We start from the raw sequence: 24,908 nt of genomic DNA, 5'->3' as shown, positions 1-24,908 counted from the left end.
TAATAGAGCTTTGTTTTGATGGCATTTGATCACCTCTGCGGTTTTTATTTTTTGCACTATAAACAAAAAAAGAGTGACAATTTTAAAAAAAAAAGCAATATTTTTTACTTTTTGCTGTAATAAATATCCCCAAAAAATATATAATTTTTTTTCCCTTCAGTTTAGGCCGATACGTATTCTTCTACATATTTTTGGTAAAAGCAATCACAATAAACATTTATTGATTGGTTTGCACAAAAGTTATAGCGTCTACAAAATATGGGATAGATTTATGGCATTTTTAGTAATATTTTTTTTTTTTTACTAGTAATGGTGGCGATCAATGATTTTTATTGTGACTGTAACATTATGTCGGACACTTTTGACACATTTTTGGGACCATTGGTATTACTACAGCGATCAGTGCTATAAAATTGCATTGATTACTGTAAAAATGTCACTGACAGTGAAGGGGTTAACTGGGAGGGGGCGCTGCAGGGGTTAAGTGTGTCCTAGGGAGTGATTCTAACTGTAGGCGGTTGGGCTAGTTGTGACACAACACTGATCACCTCTCCAGATAACAGGGAGCTGTGATTGGTGTACTGTCACTAAGCAGGATGGGGAAATGCTTGTTTACATTAGCATCTCCCCATTCTTCCTCTCCGTGACACGATCGCGGGACCCGCTGTGGGACTCACGGAGCAAGCCTCGTGAGATCATGTAATATAATGTGATTTTGCGCAGCGGAGCCAAGCTGTTAAAGAACGTACCTGTTTTTTTGCATATTACTTATTCATTGAAATGTGTATAAAATGTTCTGCAAATTATCTTGTTTTTCTCTTTCACATAGATGTTTATAAATGACACAGGCAAATCAAGCAGAGGGAAAATATTATTTTATTGGGTGTACAGCAGGGATATGCAATTAGCGGACCTCCAGCTAACCTCTGGATGTCATGCTTGTGGCTGTCAGAGTCTTGCAATGCCTCATGTGACTTGTAGTTCTGCAACAGCTGAAGGTCCGCTAATTGCATATCCCTGGTGTACAGTATATGCTTTGAATTTTGCTTTGAATAATCGAATATTTAAGTGCAGACTTTAGAGCTGTAAGGGTCCGCGCACACTGGCTTAAAAATCCATGCTTGTACAGGAGTTTTGTGTTTTACCTGTAGAAGCAGCTCAATGTTATCCTGTGTGTCCATGCACATTAGGATGAATAGAGGCATATTTTAAGCTCAGCGTTTAGAGGCAAAAAAAAAAAACCTTCTGGTTTGCATTTTTGATTGGAGCTTTTTGGCAGAAAAACACTAAACTCTCCTAAACATGCCTAAACATGTGTACAAAAATGCTCTTTTTGATTGTTTTGTTTTTCTGCCAAAGGAACTGGTGTTTTTTTTAAATGTGCATGGAGCCTAAGCCCTTGTACACACGGTCGGACATTCCGATGGACAATGCCCGATAGGACCGTGTTGTCGGATAATCCGAATGTGTGTGGGCTCCATCGGACTGTTTCTGTCGGAGTATCCGACGGACCAAGTTTTCCAGCTGGGCTATAAAATTTATGTACAATGTACAATCGGATTTTCTGACAACTTTGTCCGACTGTGTGTATACAACAGTTTCGGACAAAATCCGTCGGAAAAAATCAGACGGATTTGGTTGTTGGAATGTCCAACTGTGTGTACAAGGGCTAATGCCTTGTACACACAGTCAGACATTCCTACCACAAAATCCGTCAGATTTTTTCCAACGGATTTTGTCCTAAACTGGTGTTGCATACACACGGTCGGACAAAGCTGTCGGAAAATCCGTTAGTTCGGAACGTGATGATGTTCGTTCGTTATGATGGGACTACGTTGAGGCTAGTAGCCAATAGCTTTGGTCTCGTAATTTGATCTAAGCATGCGTGGCACTTTGTCCGATCGGAATTCTCTACAAACGATCGGAAAAGTCAGATCGGATTTTTTTGTTGGAAAATTTGAGATCCTGCGATGGAAAAAGTCTGATAGAGCCCACTCCGATCGGATTTTCCAACAATATAATCCAATCAGACATTTTCCGTCGGAATTTGTGTGTACAGGGCATAAGAACCATTTTTGTTTAACTCTTTTTTTTAATAGCGCAGATTATAGAAAAATAAGGGTGTTCACCGACACACCCTAATATACTTATAATCTTGTCCTTTATTTACATAAACTAACAGGCATCAAAGGTTGACTTTTTGCTACCTTGCAGGATCCCTTTTTTAAAGCAATGTATCTTGAAAAAGGGACATTTGTCAGTTATATTTGTGCATATAGACCCATGCACATAGATTTTCATTTGCAGTTATTTTAAGATGTCATATGGTAGCAGGGGCAAACTTTTTTCCCCATAATCTTTTTATTGAGGTAAGCATGGCAATATACATGAGAAATGCACATTTGTTACTCATAGAAAATGTAAAAAATCCCCCCCCCCAAAAAAAAAAACAGTGCTCATACAACTAGCAAACCTGTAGTGAACAACAAGATAAAAGTATAGTGTGTGGTCTGATAATAGAGCCATGGCAACAAGATATGAACATATAGAGCAAGGGCCACTGGGAGTCTCTCTACATTAGAATGATATATATATGGCAATTCCCATTTCTCTGGGATTGGAGTAACAAGGCTAAAGCATCCTTAACCACCTTATAGTTGTGCTACTAAAATATGATGCAAAATGATGCAAAGACATTTATTTGCATTAATTAAAAAAAATCATATAACATAAATACATTTTTTGTATTTATTTTATTAAAGGTTATACTCATCTTAGCCGGTATCTTCAAGCAATTTGCTTTAATGTATCACTGCATAGCACTGTGTGGACATAGGGCACTAGAAGGGCCTTTTGCAATATGAGTACCTGTAAGCAGAGTGGCAGGCTCAGAAGAACAGTTTAGAAGAGAAGAAAAGATTGATCGCACACTTGGATCCAAAAGATGCTGTTGAATTTTCCTTATTGTCATGAGCCAGACAAAATTTCAATGATGACCAGTTGAAGCGTTTCACACAAAAAGAACCGTGCTTTTGACAAGCAGTTCTTTTCGTGTGAAACGCGTCACCTGATCATCATTACAAGTGTGCGATCAATATTTTCTTCTCTTCTTGATATTGCCTATGGTGATGAGCCGGGATTAGCACCTTGGACCAGGTGTATCCATTTTTTGCCTGAAGCAGTGTGTGCACCCTTGTTCTGTTTCCTGATTACTCAGAAGAACAGTTTCTTGAGGGGCAGCATTGTCTTTAGCTACAGGGCACATGTTGTCTCTTGCCTGGACATGCAGGATTCTTCAAGTGTTTACTTGGTTCTGTGCTGTAAGAGCTTCTAGGTTGAAGGGACAGACAAGCAGATTCCATGGAAGTTGCACCTTCTGCTTCATGCAGGGAGGAGGGGGGATCTTCCATTGTTAAGTGTAAGACTAGTTCCTGCCTGAAGTGGAAGAGGATTCAGCAGAGTAAGGTCGTGTAAGTCATGGTGTAGTATGTGTCAAATGATATTAGTCAGCCCCACTATCTGCTGCTCCTTGAAAAACGTTGGCTCCTTTCTGCTATGAATATTTTTATCATTATACTACCTTGGACTTTTGAACATTTGTTTAGCGCTGTCATTGTGTTGTAGGTCTATGGATTGATACATTCCCTGTATTGTGGAGTGCTGCCGAAGCAGAGCCAGTGACAATTTCAGTGACCCTCAGAAATCCAGCGCCTCCTTTGTTCTGGTGTTTCCACTATCTGCTGAGGACAGATTGTTGATGTTTTCATACAGCATCTCCTCCAAGGAATGCAAACTATGAGTATCAGCTTACATTTTACTAAACAAAACATGAGAATGCAACAAAAATTGCATTTTGAATTAGCCACTAAGGCCCAGACCTCAACACCTAACACTTTGTCTCTCACTCCTTACCATCTAGCTCTTAACACCTAATCTATAACACCAACACATTAATTCTAACCCCAGGCTCTTAAAGCCTAATCCCCAACATAGTGTAGGTAGCTTCTAACGCATAGAAGTAGACTCCAGATTTATTGCTTCTAATATCTCCTTGCTTCTAATATCTAACCCCTAATACCTCAACATCTACAATCATAATCGATAAATGTTCACAATCAGTATAGTCAGTAAACTTGGCTTTGCAAGCATCAGTATTCAGGTTTTTCTTTGGAATGCGAGTTTCCACCCTTGAGCCTCCTCTGAACAAGCAGATTCACTAAGAATTACATGACATATGATCAACTGTTGATAACCTGGTACATTGAATAGCAAGTCTGGATATTGCATAGAAATAATTGATTGCCACAGCAAACCTGCTGGGCTTCTGCATACCATCAGCTCATAAAGTGTTAGCTTTTTGTTAAAACCTCTTTTACACTTGCCATTTTATATAAATACATCTGCTTTTTTCTAATACCTAACTCCTGGGCTCTTTGAAAGAGCATCATTATTTAAGCATCCCTATGAGAGAAAAGGCTTTTTTTTTAATCTTTAAAGTATAACTGAGGACAAAACTTTTTTTTTATCACATTTTGGATAGAGAGGGATTATTGAACCTTTTCCCCACTGTATAGTATTTTTGTTTTATTTTCTCTGTGGTCCACCCATTTCCTTGGCATATTATCCTCAAAAATGGACACAGTTTTAGGATTTGACCTGCATAGACTTCGGCGGGGTTCAGCTTTAAGGTTTCAAACTTCACAATGGGTTCAATAAATGCCCCATGAACTAAACCCAGACCCCTTCACTCATCCTACTACTAAATTTCAGCTGTTTTCCCCTAAATTTTAAAATTGAAAAGTATATCTGTTTTAAGTGAAACTATGGACTCACATTACCTTCTAGTTCTACAAACATCCATAAAGCAGACACATCAAGATGCCTGTTTGTAAGCTTGAATTAGTAAATCCCAGAGAATTCATTTGTGTAGGTATTGGCTATTACAATTATTGGCTTTACTTCTTACTCCTCTCTGCATTGACCACTAAATGCAGTGGGTGAACTCGGAAACCAAAATGAAGGCATGGAGTGGGAATATCCTCAAAATGCCCGGGGTTTTGAGGAACCAGAAGTGCCCGGAAAATAACTCAAAGATGTGAGTAGTTTCTTTAAGGTGCCCTCTTTATGTCCTTATGGTCAGTTTGCAAGGTAAAATAAATTTGCAGTTGTAAATAGTCAAAATGTGCTTATGAACAGTTTAAATAATGATAGGTCAATACATTTCCTCTATCTAATAGAAAATACTGTAATGTCAATACTTATATTCTTCTCCTGTATATGACATAGTAGTATAAATCTTACATCCTTATAATGTCTATTATGCTTCAAAGTTATGTGCATGTGAAAGTTGGAGTTAGATTATCATTCTTTATGTCATATAAAAGCGGTCCCCAACCTTTTTGGCACTGGGGACTGGCTGCGTGAAGAAAATTGTGGTAAGGAGCGGGGGGGGGGGGGGGGGGTCATGCGGGGGTAAATGATTTTGTGCAGGAAATGGCTGTTGTTAGTGCTTCAATCATCACAGTACCATGCTTGATATGGTGTCAGGGTGATTGAAGTGCATTATTTCTATTATTACATTGTAGTAATACATTAAATAGTTCACTCACCATAATGCAAAATCAGTGGGAGCCCTGAGCATGTCACTTGCCACTGTCGCCTGCCACCAGACGTGGAATGTCACTTGCCATGTCGCCTGCCACCAGATTCCAGAAAGTCACTTGTCACACTGTCTGTTGCCAGATGTGGAATGTCACTTGCCACGTTGCATGTCACCAGATGCGGAATGTCACTTGCCCCATAACCTGCCACATCACCTGCCACCATATGCGGAATGTCACTTCCCGCGTCACCTGCCACGCTGCCTGCCACAAGATGTGTATTGCCACTTGCCACATCACGTCCCACATTGCCTGTCACCAGGTGCATAATGCCGCTTTCCACGTCACTTGCCACACTGCCTGTCACCAGATGCGGAATGTCACTTGCCACGTTGCCTGTCACCAAATGCGGGATCTCACTTGCCGCATCACCTGTCACGTTGCCTGTCACCAGATGCAGAATGTCACTTGCCACATCACTTGCCACGCTGCCTGCCACCACTGCATTGGTAGCAGCACTGGTTAATTTAGCACAGAGGCTGGTGGGTTGCGAATGAAAGCAGAATAGCAGAGAACAGTGATGCGGGGCAGCGGTGAGAGATGATGTCATCTCAGCTCCCTGCCGCACCTTCGATATTGAGGCTGACAGAACACCGGCCAGCTGTCAGGGGGGAAGAGTGGCGATGCGGGGCGGAGAGAGATGATGTCATCTCGCTTCTTCCATTCTCCCAGCTCTCATATGCCGGCCGCTCGGCTGTCTCATGCCACCCGCCTGGCTCTTTCATGCCACCCACCCAGACAGGTGTCTCATGCCTGCTGCCTGCACCCGTGGCTGGCTGCAAAAAGGCCACGGGCCGATAGTGGGCTGCGGCTTGGTGGTTGTCGACCCCTGTCATATAATTCTTGTATATTGTTGTCTAAATACCAGATGCCTTCTTAGACTTTGGTGATGCACACACGTTCTAAATTAATAAAGTGGTTAGACTGAGGATACTGTACACAAATACACAAAAGCTGAAACCCTGAGAATGATATAATAAAGGCGTTGATAATCTTCACTCAATTATACCTGTGTTCACTTTGAATACCAAATAATTTACATATGAAATAAATAATTTGCTTTTCTCATGATTGGATAATTGAAGTTAAGCTTCTCAATTCCTTTAGTAAATTAGCTTCACTTCCTGAAGTAGTTGAGCTTTTTAATGCCTTTTGTTGCTAAAGCGCAGCGATTTAGGCCCACAAAATAAAGCTGTTTGTGAAAGCACATGGAGGAACGTATGTTTATACTGTGATCCAAATTTATTTTGGTTGCTACAGGTAATTGCAGTGTCTTGTGGTGAATTGTTTACTAAAAAAGGCAGATGCATTCTCACAAAAAAACATATATAACCATCTTTGGAGGAACATTCATTAATGCTATGATAAAGGGTTTTGATGCTAATGCAGGTGATTGCAAGATATTGTAGCAAGCAATTAGATCCATGTGTTATGTTATGGAGCATTTATATTGAGTTTATTAAAAAATAGTATGAATGGCTGTTAATCACTAGATAAAATGTTTTTTATGGCTATTCATTTATGAATAACTTTTAATTCCTGACGTGTTATCTGATGTTGTAAGTCATCTTTTTGGATGTCCAATATGAGGACACTATAAAATCTTTAAAGAGCAACTCCAAGAAAATAAAAAAAATTCCACCCTTGCAATGTTTAGTTAGTTTAGGGGAAGAGGATTAAGGAGAAAATATTTAGTTTATTCCTAGCTCCAGCAGGCTCCCCCCAGCCCTGTGACCAGAACCCTGCAGCTGTTTTTTAAGCTGTGATCGACTCTGGTCCGGCTCCAGCCTTATCAGCATACCATACGGGGTTAATGTCCTTGTACGGTATATGATGATGTTGAGGCTCCGCTCACAGACTAGAGCTTTGGATGGAAGAGGAGAGCACTGAACTGAGTATTCAGGTAAGTGAAACAGCCTCCTCATCTCTCCCCTAGAAATAATAAGCAATTAACCTTTTCAGTGCAAGGGGGACCCACTGCAAGGTGGATTTTTTTTTTCTTCCTGGAGTTGGGCTTTAAAATTAGACTAGATTGAATTCATAGACATTTGGGTTTTTCTGCTGAATCTGCTGTTTAACTATTGTTGTTAAAAATGTATCAATTAGTTTTTTCTATAGGCGTTCCTAGGTTTATCTACAAAGGCAAAAAATGGCAAAATATGTAAAAAAAAAGGAAAAGATCCTTATTAGATTCACTCTTATTATCTGACTGAATTATGCTAATTTGCTGAATATTGTGATAAAATATTTCAGTTTTAAAACATGGGAGCATGAGTATACGAGTACAGAAAAGCCAGCACTTCTGGAGATTCCTATATCTTTATTTCCATATGACCGTGTTAAAAATGATGGCTGATGCATTTCGGCAAAAGCTTTGTTCAAAGCACAATCAAACATGGGAAACGCAACATATATATATACATATGCAGATAAAAAGATAGTGTAGAAACACATCTGCAGGTAGGTACTCCCCAGGAAGTGCAGGGCATACCACATTTACATAGAAAGATACTAGGTGAGCAAAATGGATCTATAGAAAAAAGTTAATATATTCAAAAAGATTAAAATATGATAGAACAACCAGTCAAACACAAAATACATTTTATAGTAAATATTCAATGGAGGAAAAGGTCAACAGCATATCTACAATTCATACCAGATGGTATCCTAGTGTGAAGATTAAAAATTCACCAAGCCTCGTGCTCGAGAAGCCTACGATGGATATTGGGTTCTTAACCCTTTCTAAACCATAAAAAATCAAATAAGACATATTACCCGAGTGATGGTGTTTAAAATGTTTGGACACATTAGATAAGCCTTTATCTAACGTGTAGGATGCACCATGGTAGTGCTCGCTTATCCTTGTCCTTAATGGTCTCCCAGTACATCCTACATATTGTAATTGACAAGAGGTACAATCCACTGTGTACACAACACTGCTGGTTCCACAATTAATGAAATCTCATACTGCTAAATCTTTTCCAGTAGAGGACGATTGTACTACACCAGATAAAAAAAAAAAAAGAGAATCTACCCAGGAGAAATTTTATAAACTAGTAAACATTATCTGTTCTGACCTTTTAAAAACAGGCTTTCTTGATCAAATGATGACCAATAGTTTTTTCTAACAAAAGTAGTTTAAGCCTTCAATAAACTGAGATCAGTATTATGGTAATTGGTTTAAATATTTCTACTTTTATCATTTATAAACTAAAGCTGTCAATCTATTGCCCTTAGTAATCCAGAAGCCAGTGCTCATTTGTTTGAGTGCTACCAGCCTTGCACTAGTATGCATGAGCACACAAGTATGATACTAAAATAAGTAAAAAATAAAAATAAATAAAATAAAATAATAAATGTTTTGGCTTTACATAGAAGAGCAAATGTCAAGAGCTAAATAACTCATGGCAACCAATCATTATTCATTGTTATTGCTATTGCTATTTTACAACCTGGTCCGGTGCTTGCAAAGATGCAGGTCTTCCTGCTTAATAAATATATAACTGTATGCAAAGAATAACTAAAGAATTATAAGTTACCATCCAACACCAAACTCCAATTTTGTTCTGCGATATACTTTTACAAATGAATTTCCAAGCCTGATATATTATTAGTTAGTTGGATTACATATTACATATTATGTTCAAGGGCTGTATGCAGATTCATTTTAATTAACTTTTTAATATGTTGTATACTTACACACACATAAAGATGTAGTGCAACATTTATTGATTAATTAAAGTAGAACTATAGGCAAAACGTTTATTTATTTTTTAAATTTTGGATAGAGTAAGGAAGGGTCATAACCCCTGTCAAGTTATTTTTTGCCATCTGTGTCCCTTTGCGGAAATTCCCTTTTACTTCCAGTCCCATAGCCAAACACGAAATGAGAGGAAATCCCTGCAAATAAAGGGAATTCCTTGGGGATCCCCAAGTCATCAGAACTGGTGTTTCCCCTCTGTTACTTTTCTGGGGACACAACCCAGAATATGACTAAACAGGACACATATAGAGAGGGTGAATCTCACTAATGGGGGCACAGGCAGAAATAAAAATCTAATAGGTGTTCTGATCCCTCTGCACTCTATCCGAAACAAAAAAAAAAGTTTTGCCATTAGTTATACTTTAGTACATAAGCCAAGAAAATATTTTCCCAGCGATTGTCACAAATAGAGAAATGGGTTTATCAAATGATAAGTCAGGAGGAAGCGTGCAAAGTTCAGTAACCATAACACTTAATCAGCAATAATTGTTTACTGTTCTAAGTGTTTTAAACTAATAAAAGTTAAATTGTGGTTTCTGGTTTGCTGCACAGTGGCTATCATAGACACTGACTATCATAAAAGATACTGTAAGTATGCTACTCAGCACCTTGTCATTGTCATTCAGTATTTTCTGCATTTTATGAATTTACTGCATCCACGTATTCAAATTGTAGAGAATTGTGGAGAATCCCACCTAAGAACATTAGATTTTGCTCAATAACATAAAAACTGGTATAAATGCAGTTTCAATGGAATGAACTGCTTTGCAATTTTTTTTATAAATACACCCCTAATGCTGGCCATACAATATGCTAAAAATCGGCCGAACCCATTTTCGAAAAACAAATATTCGGCTGTGAGAGCAAACGATAGTGCCATCATGTAATGACCAATAAATCGTTCAGTGGACATAAATGAATCCATTTTTTTTTTTATATATATACCTAGTGCAAATAGTTCGGACGGGAAACACATTAACCTTATAATTTATCATTCGTTCAGCAGAAAACTTTCAAACTTGTCCTTAATTTTTTGGGCTCAAAAATGTCCCAATGATTATCAATTAACTGGCCAAAAAATGAACGAACTGTCTAAATCACCAAATTTCGGCCAATTTTTCGTATTGTATATGGCCAGCATTATTGTCACTGATTACTGCATTTCCCTAATATATAAGACCAACATTTTCAATGGTACAATGGTACTGTAGTGCAGAGAAGTTAAAATAACTTAATTGTCATTAGCCCTCCAAATATCCTTGTTCCAAACCTGGGGAGGATTAACCAATCGTTCTGTGATTTCATAGTATGCTTAGGAAACTAACAATTAAGGGCATGTACCAGTGCAAACTTCATTACCCTATATCACTAATCCAAGTATGTAAAAATGTTATACAGTCAATATGATTGGTGTGGTGGAACTAAGCAAGATTTTTTTATCCCCAGGTATAAAGGAGAAATGCACTGATTGGGCTGAATACCTTATTCATGATTTGACTGGTTCCAGGACTGCACCAGCAAAACTTTTAGAGGGAGTATGTATCCTAATTTAAATGAAAGTGTATTTTTTAATAATTATTCCAATTTTAAACTCAAGTGAATAGTTTTTTTTATCAGGCTCTATGCTTTTTTCTATATCACAAAAACTATATTATCAATAGAGATGTGCATGATGGAAAAATTTGCTTTGTTTAGTTTTGGATTCATTCACTAGGTAAATAATTTTGTTTTGTCATATTTGTTATGTTAGAATGATTCATTTTCAGAATTTTTTTGTATATTCGGATTCATTTGGTATATTTTTTGTTCCGTATCGATTTGTATTTTGATAGATTAGCTATATTTGCTTTATCGTGTTTAATTCGGTATTTCGGGAGATTACTTATGCACTCTGAGTTATCCCTGCTAGTCCAACCCACAAAGAAAAATGGAATGAGCTGATTGGACAATATCAACTGGAGTCTCGTGCATCCAAAAGTAACAAATGGAATGTTATTATTTTCTGATTCATTCGTTATGCTATGATTCAGAGATTCTGATGGATTCACCTCCATCCAACCCAAACACAATAAATTGGAATCATCATTTAATTTCACTTTTATACCTTAGTGTATATAGTGTATGCATTGCAATATTTTTTATTACATTATAGTTTCCATTTGTTATGTAGAACATTTTTTATAATAATGAAAAATGTAACTGCAAAAAGAATTGTCTGATTATTCAAAGACTACTGCACTGCTCTCATCCAAATAAATGAATGAATCCGTATTAATACATATTCACTAATTATGTTATAAAGTTGAACTAATTTCCTTATTCCCAACTGACTTTTTGGCCGCACACACATACAAATTAAATGAATGGTCTCTCAAGTTCAACCAAAATACAAAAATAATCTTATTAGAATACTCAAGCTAAGCTCACTAGAGTAAAAAAGAATGTTTCTGAATCAATTCAGACCATTCATTATACTTTGTTCTGTTATTTTGGGTGCTTCAAACATTAACACAAGGCCCAAAACGCATCATGTTATCTATGAATTTGTTGTTTTAATTACAATTTATTTGGAATTATTTGAAATTTGTCACTATTGTAATTCGCAAGTTCAGATACATCACAATCGCCGAATCACACAAATTTTGTCCGAAAGCTACTGTAGCTGAGAAAACACCTAATCAAGAATGATAGCAAGAAAGTTAAATAAAGAAAAAAGTGTTAATAGGAATACATAGTAATTTAAAAAAAATGTGAACGCACCCCTGTCACCCCTGTACACACCCCAATGAAAAGTGTAGCGCACGCACCTGTATGTAAACATAAAATTGCACCACACATTTGAAGTATTGTTGTGACCATCAGAATGAGACCAATAATTCTAAGGCCATAATTCATGGTTAACACTAAACTGATAACCTTAATAGACTTTTAAAGCTTTGCCTATGGAGAATCTTGGATACCATAGATTTATGCGATTTCACAGGCACAAGTAATTTTAAAGCTTCACATGCTTGGTATGGATTTACTTGAAGCAACCGCTTGTTTTATATTTGACCAAAAATTGAGTTTGTTTGTTTGTTTTCACTTAAATTACTTTTTAGAGTATTTTTCCTGAACACATGCATTTGATAAATAACTGCATCTTGCAACATAAAAAATTGCAGTGGACACAATTTTATTCTGCAAGGTCTCTGCTATCAGAAAGTATAGAATTGTTTGGGGGTGTGTAAGTAATTGTTTGCAAAAAAGAATTTTAACACTTTAAAAATTACACAAAATTAAAAACATCGCCGCCCTATTAGACAAGTGGTTAAAAGATACGGGAACCATTTTTTTTATTGCTGCTGATATGTAGTAACTATGGAAAGTCATACTTTATAAATGGAAACTAAAGAGGGAAGTAGAGGACTGCCAGACCTGGAGACCTCCCATCTTAAAAACAGAAGTGACATAATGTGCAATTCTGCTGTTGCTGGGAAAATGGTCAGACAATAACTCTTTTGTATCTACAAGCTTCTTGGAATAATAAGCAAGTATTACCGGCTTGCTGTGCAGGATGCTTAATACAGAATAAAAACTCATTCATTTATGTTAAGTGACACCCCTTATTGTTCAGCTTAATAAATAAAATATAGTTCATACTTCTTGCAAAAAGGTTTCTTACTATCAATTCATTTTACCTGAAGAAACGTGCTTTGAAACCTTGCAAGACAATCTTTTTAGTTAGCCGATAAATGCTATCATCCTAAAGCCTAACTTTAACTTTGGTTGATGGCTAACACGGTACAATAGTCTACTACTGCTTGCAGAAGGGGGTAAAAGATCACTGAGAAATATCACATTTCATGTGTTTAGAATTTAAGGAAATCCTTGGGCTAACATTTCTTTGATTCACACAGTTGAAACCATAAATTACATTAAGTGACTCTTTATAACACATAGTATGATACGCCTTCGAAAAATGAAAGAACAGAGGTGTTCATTAACTACAGGACAGTCAGTTGTCAGGGAAACCATCTTACAGTCTTTAAATGCCACAAAAAAAAAAATATGGCTTTCAGGTTTTGTCCATGAAATGTGTTAAAAGGGGTCATCAGAGTCCAGTGGAAAACCATTATTAAAATCTCCTCCTTTATGAGGCGAAATGACTTTTAGCATATAACTGATGCATTTTCATTTCACCTACATTTGTGTACATTTTGATTTTAACAAAAGCAGGTATCTGTTAATAAATGGAGTATAAGAATTGCATTATTGATTTTGTTTTGTTGAGTTGCACTATAAATGAAATGCGAAAAATTAAGAAAAAATATTTATTTCAATATTGATTCTTTTCATGAGGCATTAGAAAAAGCAATATTAATATGCACAGTGCAATAGTAATTGGATTTCAGTTTAGTGCTATCAAATCAGTATAAGATGAAGTCTTAAGAAAAAAGTTCAAATCAGTACAAGATGAAGTCTGTTTTCTGTATCAAGTATGACCATTAGCATTCGATAGCTGTTGTTAACTGTATATTACACTTGTAGTTATCTGTATTCAAAGGGATAGACACTATGGAGGAGATTCACTGGTGCATTCAGAATCTGGTGCAGTTGTGCATGGTAGCCAATCAACTTCTAACTTCAGCTTGTTCAATTAAGCTTTGACAATAAAACCTGGAAGGCGATTGGTGTCACGCTTTTGTGCACACCGATCCAGCGCCAGTTTTTTTCTCCTGTCCGAGTTGCTCGGGTTCTTGCCTATCCGCCTTGAACCTAGGTATTTTTTCGCCATGGCACCTTTGTTAGTGTTCAAGTAACTAATCTTTACGTGGAAGCCGGACCCCTATGTTCCTGTGGTGTTTGCCGGTGTCTGAGTATTCCTATATTCTGTGTGTTGTTTGATCCTGTCTTTGTTCTCAGTGTTTTCCCTCTGTGCAGTTATATTCCCTTTGGTTTATGTCTGTGGATCCCACCATTTCCTGTTGCTGTGTGTGTCTTTCTCAGCATTGTTTCTTGCTGTTGTTTGCCTGCAGACCTTTCCAGCTTGCTAAGTCTCTCGCTCTCTCTGCACCGTGGTTCAGCATTCCCCTCTCTCCTGCCCTTTACACTTGCTAACTGTATCCTTTCCCCTGGTGTTCCTTCCTAGCCAGCTTCAGAGGGTTTCCTTGGTTCCTTGTCTCCTGTGTGCACCCCGTGTCCTTCCAGCATGTCATTTGGTTGCAATGTGCCTGCACAGGCGTGCTAGAGAGTCGCAACCTGGGGGCTGCCTTGCAGCGCAACATCCACTCCTCCAGTGGCTCTGATGAAGACTGGGTAGCTCCCTAGATCCTGTGATTCTGGCATACCTCCATTTGCATGTAGTCACACTGCTCCTGCATCTGTGAGGACTGGTACCTGGGTACACCTGTTTAGTTATTACATTGGCCTGTTAGATCTTACGTTTACAGTCCCAGGTGGTCTTACCCTCTGATCGTGACAATTGGTTTCTGTGCAGAGCTGCTCCAGATTTTGCACTCTACAGTTTTAGTAAATAACCCTCACAGCTCTGTAGGCTGGCCATAAATGGGCATCAGCCAGCCTGGCCATTTTCTTTAAAGTAGTTGTAAAATTCAGATGTGATATATAAAGCATATCCCTCTTTAGTGTGTACTTGTCTCAACCCAAAGCACTATGTGCCATTTTTGTCTGCTGCCTCATTCCTCTGCTATCAGCATGAGTCACTTCTGATGAGTTTTCATGACTCCAAGAGAAAAATTGTAACAGGGGAAGGAGCTCCAGCTTCCTGTGTGCTGTATGAAGGAGGGGGGGGGGGGTGTCCCTTCCCTCCAATCAGCTCTTAGAGCTTTCCTCTGATGTAACTTCAACTCTCTACCCCCTGCTTTTCAGAGCTGAGAGATTCTGTGTAAATTCTGCACTTTAAATGGATGTAGGGGAAAGACGCTGCAGATAAACACATACAACTTATGGAGGATGATTTGTTTATTCTCTGTGTATCACCTGAGTCCAGTCACTTCACTAGGTATATGTAAGGGTTTATAACCACTTTAAGGGAACAATTGATTGGCCTTTTCTGAAAAACTGTCCATTTGTTATTATTCGTCTAAAGATAAGCTGGTGCGAGCGGTGTCTTATTCCTGCTACCTTCTTTATAGGCTTGAAAATCCTCAGGCAATCAGAGCATATATATGAATGGTTGAATTTAGTAAAAACAGACCCTTTCTGAATTCTTACACAACCACCTGACATCTATGGAAAGTTTTACTTACCCAAAACCACAGAACATTTTATTGTTTTGCTTGTTCTAAACGTACTTACATTATTGTGACAGTGTATAAATAAGCGTATTGTATTTCAACCAATAATGGGAGAAAATGTGTGGTTGACAACAATAGGGAAAATCACTTCTTTGCCTTCACTCTCTATCAGCACAGGTCCAAGCCTGAGAGTAGATCTGGTTCTGCAATTGGAGTTGCCATACTATAGGACAGTGGTGGTCAAGTTAAAAATAATAGATGGCCACAAGTGCAGCCCTGGACACTTACACATGGCCACACATTACCAGCACATTTTTGTGCCTTAAAGTGCTATTAGGTATTAAGTATTACGTATTAAGTCAAGAAACCTGCCCAAAATGAATTGGCTATAATGCACCTCAATGTCCCAAAATGTTTTTTTTTTAAGGTCCTGCAGTAAAAAAAAAACTTTCAGCATTGGTGTCAGTGACTTTAATAATGACCCCCAGCATTGGGTGTCAGTGACCAAAATAATAACCCACAGTATCTGTATCAGTGGCAGTGCTGTTTAAGGATAAGTTCACTTTTTGGAACCTATATCTAGGGTGAAACATGTAACGTTGCAGTTTCTGTCGCCTCCCCCCCATCCTCTCCTCAGTGTGACAGTGGGTGTGGAATTTTTTTCTGCTGTCACAATTCGGCTGCGTCATTCATTCAGTTTCCAGTGAGTGAATGAACTACCTGCCACTGCGGCAGATGGCCTGTAGTTCAGATTGAACTGCGAGGGCATTTATGAGCACCCTTGTCGTTCATTTATAAGCCCTGCAACTTTGAAACTGACAGCCCATGTGGAGGTACGAGCTGAAAGCTGCAGGTCTTGTCTGCAGAAGACTGACATTGCACCCGTGATCCACTGATGCACCTATGTGCATTTATTATTTTTTCTAAAAAGGTGAACACATACTTTAACCCCCCCCCCCCCATACTTTGCACTCAGTAACAGTGCTATTTTTTTGTCCGCTGCAGTGTTTTTTTAACAACCCCCCATTGTTTGTAAGTGCAGTAGTATAAAACTTTAACCCTCCCCCAGCATTGGCAGTGCAGTGGCAAAGGTATACTGTACTACTTTTACTGTGGCTGGAGATTACACTGCTTGACAGTATTTTATATTTCAGTGGAAGATGGACCAAGATTTTGAAAACATTTCCTGCTGCTACAGAGTGTGTTTAAATTTTTGTCAGTGTTCAATGGGTTTTGCAGGGAAGGTAGGGGAGACATCAGGGGTCTAATAGACCCCTGATATCTCATTAAAAAGAATCTGTTATTACAGTGTTCTATAAGGGGCTATTGTTTGTGAATTATAATAATCACATTAAACTTACAGTGTATCACAAAAAAATAAAATTTTGCTTTGAAATATTTTATCTAGGTAATCTTACCTATTAATTACACCATCTCTCTTAACTCCAACAGCCTCTTCGGGGAAAAACCCCAGTAGACCTCATTACAGTCGATTCACTGATAGAGCTTCAGGACTCCCAGAACCCCTTTCAGTACTGGATAGTCAGTGTGATAGAAAATGTGGGTGGAAGACTACGACTGCGCTATGTCGGATTGGAGGAGTCAGATGCCTGCGATCAATGGCTGTTTTACTTGGACTGTAGACTTCGACCTGTTGGCTGGTGCCAAGAAAACCAGTGCAGGATGGAACCACCTTTGGGTATGTTATGAAAAAATGCTCAGATAGTCTTTCTTCTCAGTGGAGGTATTCAGCACAAACCCTTCTGTCACTGTCACATAGTTTTTTGCAAACGTTCACAAATACAATGGGACAGGGCTAGTTGAACTGCTACTTAAACAATATTTTTCATTAGTAGTCTATTTTACTGTCAGACACTCAAAAAACTTAGCCATGTTATCTCATCCAGCTAGCCGTTTCAGATCTGTGCAGTTGTTGGACTGCTGCCACAGATTTAATATAAGATGTTTCATTTCAAATAACAATTCTTGTCCAACAGATTGTTGAAGCCCATGTCAACCAATTAAACATCTGCCTTTAGTAGTTACCTGCTCAGAGCAGCAGATTGTTGAAATGTGACTTCAGTGTGTTACTACAAATATATTTTTTCCTGTAGATTATTCATTTGTGGCTAAACAAGGATGATATTCCAAATCCTGCTATATACCATACTTCACAACTGCTTTGACTTTGGACCTATGTGTCTCAGTCCCCCTAATACTTACCTGAGCCCCATCTCCATCTAGCGATGTTGAAAAAGAGACCCGGCTGTCCGGGACTCTCCCTCCTGATTGGCTGAGACACACAGCAGGCATCATTGGCTTCCGCTGCTGTCAATCAAAGTCAGTGGGCCAATTAGGAAAGTGAGGGGGCGTGGTCTGAATAGACACACAGTGATGCTGCATGTGAATGAATGCTACATGTATGTGTGAGCCTGATGTAAATGGATTAAAGTAATTTTACTGCTTGTTTGAATTATTAAAACTTAATTAAAAAGTAGACACGTTACATCTTTCCCTACAGCATTTCTCTGCACAGGTCTGAATGAGTGCTAAAGGAGGCATGGATTTGGACCAAGAATTCTTTTTATCTATAAATTGTTCATGTTATGTGTGAATGAGCATCGTTAACTAAACTCCAGATTTTATTGAAGTTTGTTAGAGCTGCTCCCTGGTGTGCCTTGTGCACGTGTCACCATTAGAATCTCAATAAAAAGACACTCCCTACTCTCTTATCAGATTTTTAATGACTGGGTTATTTAAGTTACTTCAGTTTAGTCATAATTCATGTTTCCTTCATGTGTCTGTTTTTACAGTACTGCGTGTGCACACAATGTGGAGGTTAAAGCTTATGTTTATTAATATCAATGTGCAATATAAATCATCCCCTTCATGTGTCTGAATAATAAAGGTCTCTCCTTTCCTTATTTTTTTGCCATTGCACTGTATTCCTTAGTTCCTATGATCTATTTAAACTTTTTAACTTAACCGCTTCCTGACCACCTCACGCAGATATACTGCGGCAGAAGGACACGTACAGACAGAATCACCTACCTGTACATTGCCCTTTAAGAGGCAGGTTGCGGGTGCGCACGCCCGCCAGGAGCTTCACGAGCATGATCGCGGGTCCCGCGGACTCGATGTCCTCGAGGATACCCGTGATCATCTCACTGAGAGGAAGGACAGGGAAATGCTAATGTAAACAAGCATTTCTCCGTTCTGCCTAGTGACACTGTCACTGATCACAGCTCCCTGTAATCGGGAGCGGTGATCAGTGATGTGTCACACACAGCCCCTCCCCCCACAGTTAGAATCACTCCCTAGGACACACTTAACCCCTACAGCGCCACCTAATGGTTAGCCCCTTCACTGCCAGTCACATTTACACAGTAATACATGCATTTTTAATTGCGCTGTATAAATGGGAACTTTTGCGCAAACCAATCAATAAACACTTATAAACTGAGGAAAAAAAATTTTTTTATATATTTTTTGGGGATATTTATTATAGCAAAAAGTTAAAAATAATGTGTTTTTTTCAAAGTTGTCGCTTTTTTTGTTTATAGTGCAAAAAATAAAAACAGCAGAGGTGATCAAATACCACCAATAGAAAGCTCTATTTGTGGGAAAAAAGGACGATTTTGTTTGGGAGCCACGTCGCGCGACCGCGCAATTGTCAGTTAAAGCGGTGCCGAATCACAAAAAGTTCTCTGGTCTTTGGCCAGCCAAATGAACAGGAAGCCACTCAGCACAGAGGATTTCCCATTCATTGACTGTCCAGTGAAGCTGAGGCTGCAGAGAAAGGGACTGGGGAAGCTCTGGCCTCAGTCCCTTTCTCTGTCTCAGAAGTGAGACATCAGGGGTCTGTTTAGATTCCTGATGTTTACCAAAGCTCCCCCAATGGGGCTTCTACATGAAATTGTAAAAAAAACAATCATGTGTGTTTAAGCTTTGGGGCGCACATCTATCCTGTTAATCAAAATAACTTGGTCACTGACACATCCCAGCCTGCCAATTGGAAAATAAAAGAACATCACCACATGCTGTTAAAGTCATCATACTGCTTAATTATACTATAAGCAAGCTTCAAGGATCATCGAGACAGCACTGTGCAACAGTAGTGCCTTATAAGGCAGGCCAAAATATTTATACCAAACAGTCTTAGGCAGTGGGGAAGGTCTATAAACATATACATGTTTTCAGATTCAAGCTTTAATTATATATGAGCAAACTTTCTTTCTCTGCCTGCAGGTTAATTTACTGGTTTTAGATCAGGCTACATGCATATTAGCAGCCACCCAAGCTTCAGAGACCAGAAATTGTTAACAAATTGCATTTAGATCGCTGAATAACTATGCCATTAAAACTATAGAAAATGTTTATTTTTATAGGAATTATTTTAAATATATGACAATCTGTTACTAATGAGTGAATTTAAAAGCATTGTGCACTTTTAAATGTTTTTGTTGTTTTAAATAGGTATTAGTGTAGTTGCATTCTTTGTATCATTTGCCTTACCTTGCAATGATTGGCTGCAATTTGTAGTGTCCTGGTTGATCAATTTCCTATATCCATGTATTCATTCACCTAGCTTGTCCCTAATCATCAAAGAGACAAGGCAACTTCCTGTTTCGGTCCACATGGTGTCCAATCCATGCCATTGCAATTTCTTATGTGTTGCACAACAAATGTGGGGATATGATGAAAACATTTTTCTTCTAGTATAGAGATCTGTCTGTTAATTGCTGTGTCTGTTTGTGTCAGATTTAATTACTATGTAGCTCTCACCTGCAGAGTAGGATATGTAGTTTCTTCATAGGAAATCTCAGTTCAAATCTCAGACTATAGAGAGAGGTCTTGCATTAACATGTGCAGTGTCATGCTATAAACCTCATCTTTGCACACAAACACAAAATATCTGACTATAAAATGAGAAGATTAACTCTACTACAGGCTGTGTATACAGGGTGACTAATGACACTATACATGATCAATGCACATCTGAAAAACACAACGTGCAGGTAGAAAGATTTATAATGCCTTTAAGGGATTTGTATAAGCTTGACCCACATTTAGCCCGAAACCTCTAACCTTCTAAAGCATAGCCCAATATTAGTTTTTATTTTATCTTGTTGCTATAGTGAGAAGAAAAAAAATATTACACCCAGTGACATCATCACCAGGTTTGCAAAATTCTAGCAGGGTCAGCTGTTGAGAGAAAGAATCGGCAATGACTCAATGTTTCTAAAGCTAAGATTTTTACAAACATATTATATTCCAGCAACAATATATTTTATTTTTGTAAAAAAAAAAAAAAAAATATATATATATATATATATATATATATATATATATATATATATATATATATATAAAGCTATATAAAATTTCAAAGAAATTGTAAGTTTTCTTAAAATTTAAAATGATTGTGTGTGCATGGTATGATACATTATTGAATACATCTTATATTTTAGATATTTGTCCACTAAAGACTATATCTGAATGGAAATGTGCTCTAGAGAATTCCCTGACAAATGCTGCAAGTTGTCCTTTACCTGTTGAAGTTTTTAAGGTAAGATACTAAGAGCTTCCACTTCACCATAAACTGGTTATCCTGTACCCTGTGCACTATTTTATAGAAAACATGGTACCCAGACTCCAAACAGGTGTATGCGAGCTGGGTAAATGCAGATATTAGATAGAGTGTATGTAAACCCACAATGTATGTTTGGCATTATGCCTCATTATATACAATTTTTTTTAATGAATTGTTTTTGTGTATCTGTTGCAAAGTTCTTTAACTTGAGATCCTGCCATTAACAGCACTTCCTGTTGCAGGCTGGCAAGCCTAAACTACTGCCTGTATTTAGCAGCAGGGTTGTCAGCCTGCTATGAGTGCTCCTTCAGTTAGTCATTGGGCTGCCTGTTTAATAGACCTAAAAAGGCAGCTCAATAACCAAAGAAGTGCACAGAGAAGACTGACTATGCTGCTTCTAGTGGTTGATTTACTAAATGCAAATAGACTACTAACTGTGCAAGAGAAGTTCCACTGTGCATGGGAATGTCACAGACCTTACTGAATGAGGGGTAGCTCTGATGATGTCCATTAGGGATGGGCCGAACACCATCCTGTTTGGGAGTTCTGCTGCAAATGTTCTAACCCGAACGGCAAACCCCATTGAAGTCTATGGGAGCCAAACAGGAGAAATCAACAGTGCTCATTTTGAAGGCATATATGCAAGTAATTGGCCGTAAAAGGGGTATGGGGGTCTGGGTACTGCCCTGGGGGATATGTATCAATAATTTTTTTTAAAACAATGTTTTTTCAGGGGCAACGATTTTAATGATGCCTAAAGTGCAACAATAAAAATGGAGAATTCCTTTAAATATAGTGCCGGGGGGTCCCCTTAATGTGCCTGCAAAATGGCACATCTGTAGCATGCAAAAAACATGCTACCGCAAAAATTACATTTCTAAAGTAAAAAAAACAATTTCCGCCACCCGGCTATTGAAAATATGAAGAAAAAAATGTCTTGGGATCCCCCCAGTCCATACCAGGCCCTTTGTGCTCCCGTTAATGGTGGCTAACGGAAAGCCCCCAATCATTTGTTGTGATCGGGAGCTATACGGTCATGTGAGCACTGTGACAGCCAATCACAGTAGTCACATGATCATAAACCCCACCCCACCTCCCGGTATCTTAAACCCCTTAAAGGACTGGGAGGCATTGGCTTCAAGGGGTTAACCACATTCACTAAACTGTGGGGAAATTCCCTCGCACAATACAACTTTCCAATACAAAGCGAACAGCCTATTAGTGTTTAGTAAATGAACTCCAGTGGCCTATAGTTTTCAGCCTGCGCAGGAAGTGCGATTACTGGCAGAATCCCCAGGTAAAAAACTCTGCAACAATTCACAAGAAAGGATTTTCTTAAGAATGCAGTGAGACATGAGGCCAAACATACTTAAAAATAGGCCTGGGGTTTCCCTTTTAAATTCGATTAAAATAAACAGTGTTTTTTTGGATCTGTGAAGAAAGTAGTGATGTGCTTGTGTTTACAGAATATTTCTTGTATGTACAGTATATCTATTGTATGTATGTATATGGTTTCTTTTGGCCTACCTTTCTATAGCTTTAACGGGAACATGTCACAAAAATGAGTGCAGGTATAAAGTGCTCATACCTAAAAATACCTAAAGATATCTTCATCTTCCCGTAAACCATCTTGTCAAAGTCAAATGCCAGGCCATTCCAGTCCATTGACAGGCACAGTTCTGAGGCTGCTGGATAATACCAAAACTTACCTAAACCTTCTTGCCTCCTGCATGTACCTGTTGGTGAGGCCCCATATAATAATGATAGACCAATAGTTATATTTGGGTGGCATGGTTTAGCAGAAAGTTCAGACACTACTTCTCTGTGACTTTTGGAACCCACTGGTATTCAGCAGTAATAGGAAGGTTTGGGAGACAAATTTTGCACAGGCACATGCAGGTGACTGTGCTTTACACCTAAATAAGAGAAATGTAAACTGGTTGTAAACCTCTGAAATAAAAAATGAACAAAGTATATACCTTTATAGCGCATACTAGCCTCAATCCAAAGCACCAAGTGTGGTTTATGTCTCTTTTCTCTTCCCTCTGCTATCTGCATTACTCACTTCTGACAGGTTATCTGGACAGCACAGAATCTCAGTAGACAGCCCCACCCCCCTGCAGCACGCAGAAGGTGATTGACAGCTTTGGCTGTGCATGTTTCCTTATGAGACTGTGTACAGGGGGATGCTTCCTTTCCCTCCACACAGGTCTCAGATTACACTCAGCTCTTAATGCAGTGCAGTGTGTGACATCAGATCTCCAGCCCCAGCTGCTGGAGCTAAAAAATAGCCTTTGATATTTGTGTTTCAGAAGGCTGTAGAGAAGTAAGGACTGCAGATAAACAGGTACAACTTAGCAGTAAGGTTTGTTTCATCTCTATGTATCACCTGAGGCTGGCCACTTCACTGGGTATATGTAAGGCTGTTTACAGGCACTTTACATTAGTTTCTATGATGGTTGTACTGTCTGTGTAGCATAGAAGAAGTATGACAAATTCATGTCTAATGTAAACCTATTACTAGAAGTAATCATATGAGAAGGTGAAATCATGAGAAAGATACATTTATCAATGGCTGCTTCAGCATGGTAATCTCTGTTTACCAGACACTTTTCATTCGTGTGTAGGAGAATGGAGGAGCCAAGAAACCAGGAGAGAGCCTGGTCTCAGGGTGCCCAAGAAAGTTCCCAGCTAATGGGATTCTCACCCGCCACAGGGTTGGAATAGACCTATGTTCATGATCAGTTTAAAAATCAATCAACCATATACAGTTAATTCCTATAAAGTATAAGATATGCAAAAATAATTACCTACAGAATGAAAAAGTGTTACACTCATACAGATTTTGTTTATTTTCATTTATTACCCTCTTGAAATACTGCCATTTACATTTTGCGACTTTCTTTACAACTAGTTTGAATTTACTTTTAGTCTGCTTTGCATTACCATTAAAATGGCAGTTAAGTAAGCTAACAGAACACTTGTGGTTTTACATTTTACCTTCATGTCTCTTTTTTTCTGCTCTGCTGATGTCTGTGTTTAACAGTAAATATGGGAGTCATTACATGGATATATGGTTTTCTCAGGTTCTGAAATGAGTATTTTTTTCACAGAAGTGATGTGGATTATAAGAAAACACCAGTAAACACATTAACCTCATAATTCTCTGCATAGTAAAAAAGAATCTAGCACAGGAATGCAATTACATAGATTGACAGCTGACTTGTTCTGCAGGGCAGGCTCTAAGCTGGACAATAGAGATGAGATAACGTCTTCAAATGTTCTGCTCCGTAACTTGCTCTTTGATCAGCTTCCTGCTACAAATCTCTCTTTCTTTGATTGGAACTCATTTGGAAATGTGTCCAGATAAAAATATTAGTTGTAGGAACTGAATTACTATTTTTGTTTTGTTTTTTCTTTTTTTTAAGGTGTTCAACTAGGAGCACTGAGTAAGAGCAAACATTTGCATATTTTTTTTTCACTTTTTGCCTGTGAGTGACTGATGGTGAAGGAAAACATGTTAGAAATGCTATTCTAAACATGTATTAAACAGCATTTCTGTGAACTGCATTCTATCCAGCCTATCTGACCAGTGTTATTGGTGACTGATTGAAATGATGCAACAGATGACACCAGTAGTGTGTTGAACTGTA

General features: G+C 38.3%; 1 protein-coding gene across 6 annotated transcripts in view; it reads left to right on the top strand.

Moving 5' to 3' along the window:
• The window catches only part of SFMBT2 (Scm like with four mbt domains 2), a 267,599-nt gene that overhangs the window by 163,710 nt on the left and 78,981 nt on the right, over positions 1 to 24,908 (top strand). For all 6 annotated transcript variants that reach the window (XM_077469284.1, XM_077469285.1, XM_077469283.1 and 3 more), the window contains 3 exons: positions 10,870 to 10,958; positions 17,115 to 17,361; positions 21,134 to 21,231. In XM_077469284.1, coding sequence (XP_077325410.1) covers positions 10,870 to 10,958; positions 17,115 to 17,361; positions 21,134 to 21,231 — 434 coding nt within the window. The remainder of the gene's footprint in view (positions 1 to 10,869; positions 10,959 to 17,114; positions 17,362 to 21,133; positions 21,232 to 24,908) is intronic.

This window comes from Lithobates pipiens, unplaced genomic scaffold (genome assembly GCF_037356315.1).
Source record: "Lithobates pipiens isolate NorthernLeopardFrog02 unplaced genomic scaffold, aLitPip1_a1.2 Scaffold_8, whole genome shotgun sequence".
Lineage (NCBI taxonomy): Eukaryota > Metazoa > Chordata > Amphibia > Anura > Ranidae > Lithobates > Lithobates pipiens.
This window is presented reverse-complemented; position numbering and strand designations above follow the sequence as displayed.